General features: G+C 61.5%; 2 protein-coding genes across 3 annotated transcripts in view; one reads left to right on the forward strand and one right to left on the reverse strand.

The window, feature by feature from the left end:
* Positions 1-2,113, forward strand: part of MDK (midkine (neurite growth-promoting factor 2)) — a 2,905-nt gene extending 792 nt beyond the window's left edge. Inside the window, exons 1-5 of one of the 2 annotated variants that reach the window (XM_012645185.1) lie at positions 29-134; positions 420-496; positions 633-800; positions 918-1,079; positions 1,768-2,113. In XM_012645185.1, the coding sequence (XP_012500639.1) occupies positions 421-496; positions 633-800; positions 918-1,079; positions 1,768-1,793 (432 nt within the window). In that variant the 5' untranslated portion in view covers positions 29-134; position 420 and the 3' untranslated portion in view covers positions 1,794-2,113. Of the gene's footprint in view, positions 1-28; positions 135-419; positions 497-632; positions 801-917; positions 1,080-1,767 lie in introns of those variants that run through there. The other variant, XM_012645186.1, reaches the window with a different exon arrangement.
* A 1,003-nt stretch (positions 2,114-3,116) lies between these two features.
* Positions 3,117-4,920, reverse strand: CHRM4 (cholinergic receptor, muscarinic 4). Its single transcript, XM_012645187.1, has one exon. It carries the CDS (start codon positions 4,876-4,878, stop codon positions 3,442-3,444), a length of 1,437 nt encoding a protein of 478 aa, XP_012500641.1. The 5' UTR covers positions 4,879-4,920; the 3' UTR covers positions 3,117-3,441.
* Positions 4,921-12,920: the final 8,000 nt, after the last annotated feature.

Below are 12,920 nucleotides of genomic sequence, written 5' to 3' on the forward strand. Positions count from 1 at the left end.
GGGGTGGGGGGCGGAGAAGGGGCGGGGGCCCATGTGACCGGCTCAGACCGGTTCTGGAGACAAAAGGGGCCGCGGCGGCCGGAGCGGGACGGGCCAGGCGCGGGAGGGAGCGAAGCAGCGCGGGCAGCGAGCGAGTGAGCGCGCGGGGCGGTGGAGGGCGCGCGGCTGCCCCTCGCCGGCCCGGCCGCTGCCGACCCGGGCCTGGAGGCGGGGGTGGGGGCTGAGCTGCGTCCTGGGCTCCGGGCATCCCCCGGGGAGACGCCTCCCGGCGGGCACCCCAACTAGCGGCGAAGGGCCGCCCCTTTAGCGGTCCGACTCGGGCCCGGAAAATGGGGCGAGCTGGGGTGGGAAGTCCAGGCACGCGGCCCCCGGTGGGGAAGGGGACGGGCGAGGGACTCTGACCCGTGCTCTCCCCCCAGGATGCAGCACCGAGGCTTCCTCCTCCTCGCCCTCCTCGCCCTGCTGGCGCTCACCTCCGCGGTGGCCAAAAAGAAAGGTGATGGGGGGCTGCTTGAAGGAGGGCTGGGGACGGGCAGGTGAGGCCCAGAGCCCGGAACCCCAGGAAGGCGGTCCCCAGGGAGTCTCCCCGCGCCCCACCCCGGGTCCTGAGCTCTGTTCTCCACGCTTTGTAGACAAGGTGAAGAAGGGCGGCCCGGGGAGCGAGTGCGCGGAGTGGACCTGGGGGCCCTGCACCCCCAGCAGCAAGGACTGCGGCGTGGGGTTCCGCGAGGGCACCTGCGGGACCCAGACCCAGCGCAGCCGGTGCAGGGTGCCCTGCAACTGGAAGAAGGAGTTTGGAGGTGAGGTGGGGCGCAGGCGGAGGGCAGGAGAGGGGCCGCATCCTCAGGGGAACCTGGGCAGACATGTGGCGGGAGGCCTCAGGCCTCCCGGCTCTGACGGAGCCACTCTTCCGCCAGCCGACTGCAAGTACAAGTTTGAGAGCTGGGGGGCCTGTGATGGGGGCACAGGCACCAAAGTCCGCCAAGGCACCCTGAAGAAGGCGCGCTACAATGCCCAGTGCCAGGAGACCATCCGCGTGACCAAGCCCTGCACCCCCAAGACCAAAGCCAAGGCCAAAGGTCAGCAAGGGAGGCAAGGGTGGGGTTGTCACAAAGGGCTGCCCCCGACCTGCGAGGGGAATGGTTAAACCTGAAGTTTTGGGTCCTGGCCAGTGACTTCTTGACATCACTCCAGTCTGTGGAAAAATCTTAGAGGCGGGCACATGGAAGAGGGTGGCCCACACAAGGTGCTCAGGAGATAAATCCTCTCTGGCCCAAGTAGGGACACACTCAAACTGTTCTGTTGGAGCATTTGGCGTAAGAGCCAGGAAAATTGTCCCCGAAGCGATGCCTTTGTCAGCTTTCCAGCCGGAGGGCGCATTTGGTCCCCTCTGCCCTTTCTAGAACAGGAAAGATTTCACTGCTGCCTCACTTAGCTCATTCCTGACTCAGCTCATGGAGGCCAGCAGGGCAGAGGTGAATCTGCCTGCCTCTCAGGTGAGGGCCCTGAGGCTGTTCAGCCTGTTGTGACCAGGACTGGGACTGGGAACTTGAAGGTTTTCTGATCTCAAGTGAAAATAGGAACCTGGCGGTGTTGGGAAGGTCCAGCACCATAATGGCTGCGCCATCCCACCTGCTTCCGGGTCAGCTGATCAAAGACCACTAGGGGGTAGAATTTTCTTCTCTTTATGTTAGTGTTTGTGTCGTGGGGGGGGTCTCTACTGGGTCACCCTAACTGCTAATGTGGTATTTCTTTCTTGTTTTACAGCCAAGAAAGGGAAGGGGAAGGACTAGAGGCCAGGCCTGGATGCCAAGGAGCACCTGGCTTTACCTGGGGCCTGGCCCTGCCCTCCCCGCAGGCCGGAGATATGACCTACCAGTGCCTTTTGTCTACTCGTAGCTTTATCAATCATGCCCTGCCTCTTCCCGCTCACTGCCCACCCCCAGCCCAAGTGCCCACAGTGGGGAGCAGCGAGGGAGTCTGGGAAGCTCGAGCCCCCCCAAAGGGATTTCGTTCCCAGTACCCCTGTTTGTTCTTCCCCACAACGATGCCATTACTAAGAAACAAATAAACCAACTTCTTTTCCCAATAAAAGCTTTTCTTTTTTAATATATAAAAGCCCCTTCCCAGGGAGTTTGCTGTGGAAATTTGTTTGGGGGTAGGAATGTGGGGGGGTGGGGAGACGAGGCTGTAGGGACTGGTGGGTTTAGGGGGGCTGGGGGCTTGGTGGTGAGTGCTCCCAGAGCTTGTGGAAAAAGCAGAACATTTGTGAAAATTTCTTCCAGGGCCCTGGAAGGGTGCCCCGCATCAAGTCCCTAAGCCTTTGAGCCCATGTCTCTCCCAGGGACCTCACCAGGGCTGGGGCAGGGAACTGATGACTCACTGGAGCTGACGTGCCCATCTTGGTCTCACCCAGTAGAAGGTCTTTTGGTCCAACCCACCGCTAATCAGGAAGGTTCTGCCCACTGGGGAGTGTAGACACAGAGGCTGCAAGCTTGCCCGCCTCATGGCCCCTACTGTCCCTGACACCTGTACGGTCAACAGGTTTACCCCCTTCCTCTCGCCCTTGTGACCCAGGCCTCCTCCACCCAGCAGAGGCGGAGGGGCGGGGAGGTTTGAGGAGGGTGGATGGGAACACTGCCCACCACAGCCCCACCCCAACTGTGACCTGGGACAAGCCCTCTCCTGGGGGAGGGGGTCCTCCAGGACAAGGTGGACCACTCGGCTCAGCCTGGAACCGCAGAAGGCTAGACCTCAGTTCCTGTGAGTCCCTGACCTCCCAGCTGCCCCATCCTGAGGTGACGGGGCAGTGCTGCAGGGGGTGGGGGGGCACAGCCCCCTCTGCCTGGCCTCTGGCATGCCCACCCATCCACCCAGAGCCTGGCTGAGTAGCTGCAGCAAGAGATTTCTACCCCGGAGTGGGACGTGGGGAGAGGGGGCTGAGCCTACATGCGGGGGCGCAGGGGCAGAAAGCACCGATTACAGCAGAATGGGGGACCTCATCCTTCCACGCCCCTCATGAGCCTCCTTCCCCAAGTGCTGGCCCCGAGCCTGGAACCCCAGGAAGGCAGACCCTTTGCTCCTCTGGAGGACGCCCTGGGCTTCAGCTGCCCTCCAGATGTCCGCTCTTTCAGCCATGCTGATGGTTGGTCACAGTGGGGCAGATGCCCAGCCAGGCCAGTGCCCCCAGCCCCGTGAAGCAGGGTGACAGAGATGGGACAGGCAGTCCCAGTTCAGAGCTGCCTCAGCCTGAGCACGGATCTGGTCTCTGAATCCAGCCAGAGCCTCTTGAGCCCCATGGGGCCTTGGAGACCTTGGTTCTCCTCTTCAGCAAACGTGAACACAGAGTGGTGCCACCAACTCTTCCCCCACAGCCTGTGAGCCATGTGGTCCCCCAGCGCACACACGCGACACCAGCACCTCCTAGGGCACCCCTGCTGCCTACCTGGCAGTGCCAATGTTACGATACTGGCATAGCAGCAGGTGCCGGAAGGTCTTTTTAAAGGTGGCGTTGCAGAGAGCGTAGCAGGCGGGGTTGATGGTGCTGTTCACGTAGCAGAGCCAGTAGCCGATGGACCACACCGTGTCAGGGATGCAGCTCTGGCAGAAGGTGTTCACCAGGACCATGACATTGTAGGGCGTCCAGGTGAGGATGAAGGCTAGCAGAATGGCAAAGATGGTCCGGGTCACCTTGCGCTCCCGGGCCGCCATCTGCCGCTTCTTTCGCACCTGGTTGCGAGCAATGCTGGCAAACTTGCGGGCCACGTTGGCCGCAGGACGCATGCCAGCTGGCGTGGCAGGCACAATCTCGATGGCTGTCACGCACTCATTGCCCGTCTGCTTCGTCACAATCTGGATCTTGGACCATTTTGAGGCTGGGTTGAGGGCCCGTGGCTGCAGGGGAGGGGCAGGCATGGCAGGTGTGGTGGCCTCTGTGGTTGACAGCTCTGTGGGTGGTCGCTCCTTGGTGTTCTGTGTGGCACTGCCTGAGCTGGACTCATTGGAAGTGTCCTTATCCGCCACTGGGCGTGGTGGCGGGGGCAGGGCCGGCGGAGGGGCCTCTTCGAGCTTCCCATTGCGCAGCTCTTCCCGGGCGGCTTCTCCTGGCGGGGGTTTCTTGACACTCTGCTTCATCAGGGGGCTCTTGAGAAAGGCCAGGGTCTTGGCCTTCTTCTCCTTTGGGCCTTCGGGCCGGTGCTTGTGGACCCGGCTGCGGCTGGCCAGGGAGATGTGGATGTAGAGCACCGTCATGATGACCACGGGCAGGTAGAAGGCAGCAATGGCTGTGCCGAAGGTCACGGCCGGGTTGGACAGGAACTGGATGAAGCACTGGTTGTCAGGCACTGTCCGCTTGCCCACCACAAACTGCCAGAACAAGATGGCAGGCGCCCAGAGCACGAAGGACAGGACCCAGGCAGCGGCAATCATGAGGCCTGCCATCTTGGTGGTGCGCCGGGCGGGGTAGGTGAGGGGCTTGGTGACGCAGAAGTAGCGGTCAAAGCTGATAATGAGAAGGTTCATGACTGAGGCATTGCTCACCACGTAGTCCAGGGCTAGCCACAGGTCACAGACCACGGCGCCCAGGGGCCAGTAGCCCTTGATGATGTACACGGTGTAGAGGTTCATAGAGAAAGCGCCAATGATGAGATCGGCGCAGGCCAGGCTGAACAGGAAGTAGTTGTTGACTGTCTGCAGCTGCCTGTTGACCTTGATGGACAGCATCACCAGGATGTTGCCGACCACAGTTACCAGGCTCAGCGAGCCTGTCACGGTGGCGATGAATACCATCTCCACTGTCTCGTAGCGGTTGTGGCTTGACGTGACCAGGCGCACGGACTGGTTGCCTGAGCTGCCGTTGACTGGCGTGAAGTTGGCCATGTTGGTCAGCGTGGTGGGCGGCAGGGTCTGGCGGAGGAAGGAGAGAAAAGGGGTGAACCGTTGGAGAGGACAGAGGGGTGCTGTGCAGGTAGTCTGGGGTCAAGGTGACAGAGGAACATCATCTGGCAGACTTGAGAGAACTCTGTCCCATCCTCCCTCATTCGTTCATTCATTCAACATTTACTGAGGGCCTGCTATGTGCCAAGCACTGCTTTAGGGGCTGGGGCTGCAGAAGTGCATGAGATGCACACGGTCTCCATCTTACGGGGGGGAGACGTGCAAACACGTGCGCAACAAAAAGAGCACTAAAAAGAAATAAGGCAGGGTGACGGTTGATGAGTCAGAAGACAGGACGGCGATGCCTCCTGGCTGGGTGATCAGGGAGGCTTCACGCAGCAGGTCGTCTGGGTGATGAGGAGGAGGCAGCCACATGACGAGCTGAGCTGCAGAGCGTGGTCTCACCAAGGGCAATGGCAAGAGCGAAGGCCCAGAGGCACGTGCAAGGCCCGGGCAGAGGCCAGTGTGGGTGGAGCCCAGGGGAGGTGGAGGGGATGGGTGGTCCCAGAGGCCCCCGGCATGTGAGAGTGTCCATCCATTCACCCACTCTGTCATTCTCAACACGTTCCCAGGGGACCTGCTCTCTGGTCCCTACAAAAGGCTCTGGAGACAAAGACAGTAATACGAGCGTATAACATGTACCATCTACTAAGTGCTGGCACTTTCCACACTTTTCATAGCATTAACTCATTTCATTGTCAAAACAAACTTGTGAGGTAGATACTGTTATTATTATTTTTTTTAAACTACTTACAGATGAGGAAGCTGAGGCACAGAGATGTTAAATAACCTGAGCAAGGTTCCACAGCTCTTGACATCATGTTGCTGGTGGAGGTAAGTATGTGGTATGTGGCATGAAGCTGGCACCTCAAGGACGAGGAAAGGAGAGTGCCTTGCAGGAGAGGCTCAGGGAGGGACCTGCGGCTGTGGCATCCCCTTCCCTGAGCCCTCAGCTCCGGCGTCAGGGCATGGGACTGGGGCCGGGGAGTGTAGGGGCAGCTGGGGGATGTCAGCTTCCGGGAGGGGACTGAGACCCCTGAGGCCCGACTGGGAACCCACCCTGAAAGGATTGTCCCAGAGGACAGAGAAGGGCTGCCGGGGAGCCTGTGGTCAGTCCCTAAAAGTATCCCTGCCCTCCCCAGCTGGGGTCCCCTGGCACAAGGCCCCTCCCCAGCCTGCCCTCCCTCCCCAGGCTCCTCGCCAGCTCTCCTGCCCCTCTTCCTCTTCCCTGCATGTGAGGGAGGCCCACGCCAGCGCTCGGTGCCAGGGCAGCCGCTCAGCCCAGCCTCCTTCACACCCGCCAACACACACCCCGCTCCACATACGCACACGGGCCCATCACAGCCACGCCAGCCCAGCAGGCATGGTCGCAGACATACGCAGTTCTGTGCGTCTGTGTGTGACAGAGAGGGCCCGGCAGCCCTGCGTGGAGGAAGAAGCACGGAACTGCAGCCTGGGCTCTAGCTGTGTGACCTGACACAAGCCACCTCACCTTCCTGCACCGCCTTCTCGTTCGCAAAATAGAGAGGACCCTGTCTTGGGATAGCCTCCACAGCAGCTCCAGGGACCTGCACCACACTGATTCCTGGATCCCTGCACCTAAATGGGAAAACGCACTGGAGGCTGGGGCCAAGTGCCGGGGTCACCCTCCCAAGTCTGACCCTGGTCCCCCAACTCCACCATCTCAGACCCAGCCTCCTGGCCTGATAGTTCAAGTTCTCCTGTTCTAAATCCTTGGTTCGTAGAAGGAGAGAGGCTGAGAGCAGGTGGTGCCACCCCCCAAGGTCAAACAGTGAGTCAAGGGCAAAGACCAGATACCACCCTCTCTCAAGGCCTCTGACAGCCCGGTTCAGCTCTGAGAGCCTGTGGAGTGGAAGCTGAGGCATCACCCTGTGAGCTGGGAGGACAGCAGCCCCCAGCACGGAGAGGCTGCCCTGCTCCACCCACCCTTGGGCCTGCAGGCAGGGACAAGGCCGGCAGGAGTGATCAGCCAGCCCCAAGGGAACTCTCATTTTAGCCTCCCAGGGCCAGGACACAGGCAGGTGGGATAATAGCAAATGGTCTAGAGGTGCTAAATAAGAAAACACAATAGCTCTTGTTTATTGAGTGTTAACTATGAGTAAGGAATCTCTCTGAGCCTTTGATGTAGATTATCTGGTTTAATCCTTACAACAGCCTGAAAAGGTAGTTACTATTAGTATCCTCATTTTACAGATGTAAATATCCTCTTACAGATGAAGAGGATGTTAATTAACTTGCCCAAAGTCACCCCAGGGCCAAGCGTTAGAACCCAGGAGCAGCCTTCTTAACTCCAAGGTGCTACTGCTCAGAGAGGCCTCTGCTCTCCCCTGCCCCAAAACCACACGCCTGGGGACCATTAAGCGAGGCTTTGGTAAGATCCCTTCCCAATTCCTGCTGGCTCCCCGACTTAAGTTTTCCCAGAAGACAAGAGACCTCTGAGCCGGGACAATTGGATGGCTGGTGGTTTAAGTCCTGCTCTTAAGGCCTGTTTGAGGGAGCTGCCAGCTGCATACAGAGCGAGGCTCAGTGTCTCCCCGACTCCGCCTCTCTGGACCTATCCGGGTCACCCCGCAGACATTCCGGCCGCAGGCCCCTCCGGCGCGTTTCCCTGGAATTCAGGCCCTCCTGGGATCTGGGGAGCCGAGCACCAGAGGCTGTGCGCACCGCTAGATGGCAATGTCGGTCCCTGAGTGCCCGCTCGGGACCTGGAGCGTGCGGTCGCTGTCCGCCAGCGCCCTCAACTCCCACGCGACTGCGAACACTCAGGAGCCCCCACATAGAGCCTCCAGAGGGAGGGACGTGGGGCCCCTCTCCAGGCCCCGCCAGACACCGCCCCGGAGCTGCTCTCGGCTTCGCGCGGGGTTCAAGGGTGGGAAAGTTAAGGGCGCCGGGATTCTACCCGGCATCCGGCGAGGAACGTGTGGGTGGGAACGCGAGTGCGAGTTCTGTTTGTGTGTGACTACGGGGGAGCGCGAGTAGACGCTAGTAGCTGTCTGCATGTGTGTGCGCACCGCCACGCCTGGATACCAGTGCGCCCGTGAGCGCGTGAGCATGCCGCGCCATGTGGACACGTGCATGTGCATGCGTGTGCGTGCCTGGGGTGCTGTGGCCCGGAGGATGCACACGGTTCGGGTGCCTCTGGACCTGTGAACTTGTGTGCACGGCAAATGCAGGGCAGGCAGTGGGCGACCGGTCACATTTCAAACGCCCCAGCCGGGAGAAGCAGCCCAGACCTTAGCTGTCTGCCTGAGCGCAGAGAGGGTCGGGCCACATGCCGGCGTCCGGATCGCGCCTGGCCGTGGGGAAAGGTCGCAGGGGCAAGACGAGGAGGCCTTACACCACGGGCTGCGACGGGCCCCCTGACTTTGGGACAGAGTCTTAGCCGGTTGCTCAGAGGTGTCCGCGTCCTCAAAGATGGGGCGCAGAGTCCCAGCGTGGGATTGACTTCTGTCGAGGGCCGCTGCGAGAGTCGCCCAACCCGGCCTCGAGGAACACCCGGCCGGACTCAGGACGCCCTACGGCGCGTTATCGCCAAAAGCCGCCGGGTCTCCCGGCGAGAAGGCACCGGCAGTACGCCCATAATGCGGCGGCCCGGACCGGCTTGGGTCAGGCGAGTGTAAGGTTCTCCCCTCCTCTCCTCACCCCGCACTCTCCCCCGGAGACACAAAGTGGGCACCCGGTTTCTCCCACTGGGGTCGGCCCGGGTCGAGGGCCGGGTTCGGGCTTACTCCTGGGCCCATCCGGAGGCTCATCCGCATCTCCGCGGTGGTCGAGGGGGCCCTGGCTCTCCGGGGGCCCGTCCTCCCTCTACCCCTCTGGCACGCAGGTCCTGTAGCCTCTGGGCGTGGGCACCGTGCTTTCCCGGGTCCTCGAGCCCTCCCTTCCCCGGACAAGACGAGAGGGGGTGCTCCGGCCGCCTGCGGGGTGGGTTGGGGCGTAGGTCTTCGATTTTTAGGCGTTCACTCCAGGGCTCTAGGGAGACTGTGGCCTCTAGATCTGTCCGCGGGGCGGGAGCGGAGACTCCAGAGTTCAGAGGAGGAAGAGGGACGCAGGGAGATTAGGCACCGACATGGTGCCCGACACTTCCGCGGCGGGGCCGGGAGTGGGGGTTGGGGGCTTGGACAAGCTGGATCGCCCAGGCTCGGAGCAAAGGCAACGGCGGGGGGTAGCCCTGGAGGGGGGGAGGGGTGCTGGGAACGGGCAGGGGTGTTTTCCGTCGGGGCTCAAGGTCGTTGATGGAGGACTCCATGGGCCGGAGTGGGCCGGCAGCGCGGGGGAGAGAGGGAGGGAGGGCGGGGAGACGGGCGGGAAAAGGGCTCTTTGGGGCTCCAGTGCCCGGCACCCTGCAGAGCTGCCAGTGGGAGGGTTGGAATGCGGGGTCCCACCCCCGACGGCTGCCCCAGGCTCCGTGGGGGCTGTGAGCAGGCACTCCCCACCCACGACCTCCTGAATGCCCATCCCTTCCCGGAGGCGCACCTGGGCAAGCCTCGGAGAGACCCCGGGCCTCTTTCCCAGCAGGATCCCCCACCCCCGGGCCCTCCGCCGCTCCCAGCACTGCGCTCTTCCCTGAAGAGGTCTGGTGCCCCGTCCCAGCAGGACCCGCCTCTGGGGAGCCTCAGAGGGTCCCGGAGACCCAGGTCTTTCTCTTCCAACCGAGCCCCCCGCCCCCGCGCCGCCGCGGAGTCACTTACCCTCCGCCTCTGCCCCGCTCCCCTTGCGCCGGACAGACGGCGGGACAGAAGGGAGGCCCCGCGGGCCCGCGGGGCTGGCGGCCGGGCCGTGGGCGGGGACGGGGTGCCGAGGGGCGGCCCCTGCTCCGCCCGCAGCTCCGGGCGCTGTGGCTCCGACTCGCGCTCACGCTCGCACTTTTCCCCGAGCCGCGTGATGTCACGGGGAAGCAGCCAATCGTGGTGGGGCCGCGCCGCCCGCCCCGGGCCGGTCACCCAGCGGCGACGCGCGGGGGTCACCACCCGGGGCGTCGGAGACCCCAGCGGCTCGCGCCCCTCCCTGGAGCCGGCCAGCAGGTCCCAGCTCCCGCACAGAAAGGGCACCGCCCTCAGTCGCCAGTGCTGGTTAGCAGGGGGCGCTGCCCTCCGGGGGGTGGGGGTGTCCGCGTTGTCATGGGGACGCGGCGCCCCCTCGCGGGCTGGGGAGGGAGCTGGCAGCCGGGTCTGGCTGCGCTCCCGCCTCCGCCCTGACCGCGCACCCGGGACCCCGAGGTGTATCCGCGCCTGTCTGGGACCTCACGCCCCTGCATGGCCCCGCTCGCGGTTTGACCGCGGAGGCCCCAGTGCTTGGCCCCAGCGGGAGGTTATGGGAGGGTGGGTTGGACTCTGCCACCGCGGTTCCGTCGGGGCAGAGGGATGGGAGTTTCCAGCCTTGGGGCTGTGTGTTGGCCACCAGGCAGCCCAGAGGAGGGGCGCCGTCGGGGCCTGGGAAAGCGCAGGAGAGAGCCCGGCGGGGGTCGGCTGGGGAGAGAAGAGCCCGCCCATCGCAGACAATACGCCCCACCAGCTCGGCTCCCCGCTCCCGCGCTCCGGGACCGGGAAGGGGCGGCACCGGGTCTCCCAGGCCCACATGGGACGCGCCGCCCATCCAGCCGCGGCCTGGAGAGTGAGTTCACCGCTGCCTGTGAGGGAAAACCAGGTGCCGAAGGTCACCTGGGGCGGAGCCCGGGACAAGACCCCAGAGAGCGAGCTACCAGTCGCAGAGGTCTCTGAGAACCGCACTGGCTGGAGCCTCGGGACGCGGGGCCTTGTCTGAGCAGGGCGCAAAGTGGGGCGGCTTCAGCACCTCGGAGAGCTCCGCCTCGGCCTTGGCTGGGTGGCCTCGGCTCCGCCTCACCCGGCACCGGCGCTGTCTCCGTCCGAGACAGCCCTTCCTGGGGCCGCCCGGGGTCGGACGCGTCCCTCCGCACCCGGGCCCCGAGGCCCGTCACCCCACACTCTCTCAGCGCAAACACCCGGTTAACCTTACGACGCCGGTTCCTTCTCTTGGGAAAACAACTCAGATCCCCTCCCCTCCCCACCCTCCCCCACGGGCCGGCGAGGGGCGGGAAGGGCGGGTGGGCGTGTGGGGGAGGTGGGGCGGGGGCAACGGCGGAGAATAGGCAGGAGCCTGCTGGGTGAGAAGGGGAGGGAACCCAAGCAAGAGCCGTGTGGGGTTCTCCATGCCGAACGTGGAGGCGGAGGTCGGGTCCCAGTGCTCCGAGCGTCAGGCATGGGGCTGATCAGAGTTGGGAACTCCAGGGCTGGAGCTGGCTGGCTGGGCTAGAGCGAGAAGCCATCTTACTTTACGTGAGTAATCTGGTCTCGCACGATCCGAAAGAAATGCTGTTGTTCTTGCCCCACTTCACAGATGAGGAAAGTTGGTTCAGTCCTGTGCTTGTGGCACTTTGCCATATCCCTCCTAGGGTCCAGGAGAGGGTGGTGCTCCTAGGAGAGTCCAAGAATGTGTGCCTATGTGGGGGAGGGGGCGGATCCTTAAAATAGTCAGATGGGAAGACAAGCAAAGCCAAGGACTGGAGGCCACCGAAACCAGAAATGCCTCCAACCACTGACTCGAGCTCTTCTTCTAGAAGCTGTCAGGCAAAGCCTCTTTAGTTTCTCCACAAATCCCTGCCATGGGGTGGGGTTTTTGAGCCCCTTACCCCCACCCCCTCAATCCCAGAATCCACAGTGGAACCCTGGAAAGCTAAGTTGGGAACCAGAGACTTGGTTTAATTTCTCTGTTCTGCCTTTGATCCAACTAGGTCCATAGAAAAGTCACAGAACTTCTCTGAACCTATTTCCTCATCTCCAAAAGGGACTGCCAATCTGCCCTGCTGGCCCCACAACCTTGGTGAGATATGCAAGGGGCCCTGCAAAGGTGGTAGAGCCTACCACCAGGGAGGCTGTGTCACTGGGTGAGGGCTATTTAAGGGGTTGATGTTGACAAGGGCCTCCAACAGGGAGGGGCTGGGTCCATCCTTGGCCAGAGACAGCAGAGCGGGGCCAGGCAGGATGGAATTTGGACCACCTCATCCACAAAGCCTCCTCATACCCTTTTTTCCTAAAGCAACAGAACAAGTCAGGGTTCTGTTTCTTCTACACCTTGTCTTCTTTCCATAAGAAATTATAGTGGCTGAGGTGTGTGCTCCGGAATTGTGTACTACCTGGGTTCAAACCTTGGCTCTACCAGTGGAGTAGTGTGGTCTGGGGCTAACAGTAGTAACCACCTCAGAGGGTTTGGAGGAGGAGGATTAAGGAGATAATACACATTGAGTCCTTGGCATGTGGTTTACACTCAACAATAGTCCCCACTGTCAGACTTCCTCCTACTGGGGGGAGAGTCCGTGGGTGGAGGACAAAGGTTGCAGTGGAGCTTCCTTCTCCTTCTTAGCTTCTTCCTCTTAAAGGAAGCCTGCTCTAAGCACTCCTGTACTCTCTGAGCTCGAATGATTCATGACTATAGAGCCAGAAGTAACTTTTAGGAGGTTGTGTAGTACAAACACTGCATCCTAACAAGGGAAAGTGGAGCCCAGAAAAGGCAAGTGGCCTTGCCCAGAGTCACACAACTAGCTGCTGTGTCTTTTAGTCCAGAGTCCACTGTTATATGTAATTTTCTAGAAAATTTGAGTGTTCCTAACTATAGCACGCTTCAAGTTTTGTATTACTTCCTTGCCCACTTACTTATCTTTTGGTTTTGTCTCTGTTGGAGCAGAACCTATAATTCTGCATGCCCCATAGCATCAGGGGCAGAGTTGGGCATATAAAAAATACTCAAGTATTTGTTGCTGGCAGAAAGCCCTGGGGTTGCTCTGATTTTCCTGTACAGCTAGGAGTTGGGGCAAATGTCCTTCTTCCACTTTTAACTGGCTTGAAACTTTGAAGTAGCCAAGGCCCATGGATAGAGCAGGCCTTTCAACTTCAGCCACTGTGTAGAAGACACAGAAAAAGAGAGACTTGAGCAGCCAGCAAACGGCA

This window comes from Propithecus coquereli, unplaced genomic scaffold (genome assembly GCF_000956105.1).
Source record: "Propithecus coquereli isolate 6110/MARCELLA unplaced genomic scaffold, Pcoq_1.0 Scaffold227, whole genome shotgun sequence".
Taxonomy (NCBI): Eukaryota; Metazoa; Chordata; class Mammalia; order Primates; family Indriidae; genus Propithecus; species Propithecus coquereli.

Excerpts from the sequence above, each read along its gene's own strand:
- CHRM4 (XM_012645187.1), bottom strand. The coding sequence starts at position 4,878 with ATGGCCAACTTCACGCCAGTCAACGGCAGCTCAGGCAACCAGTCCGTG.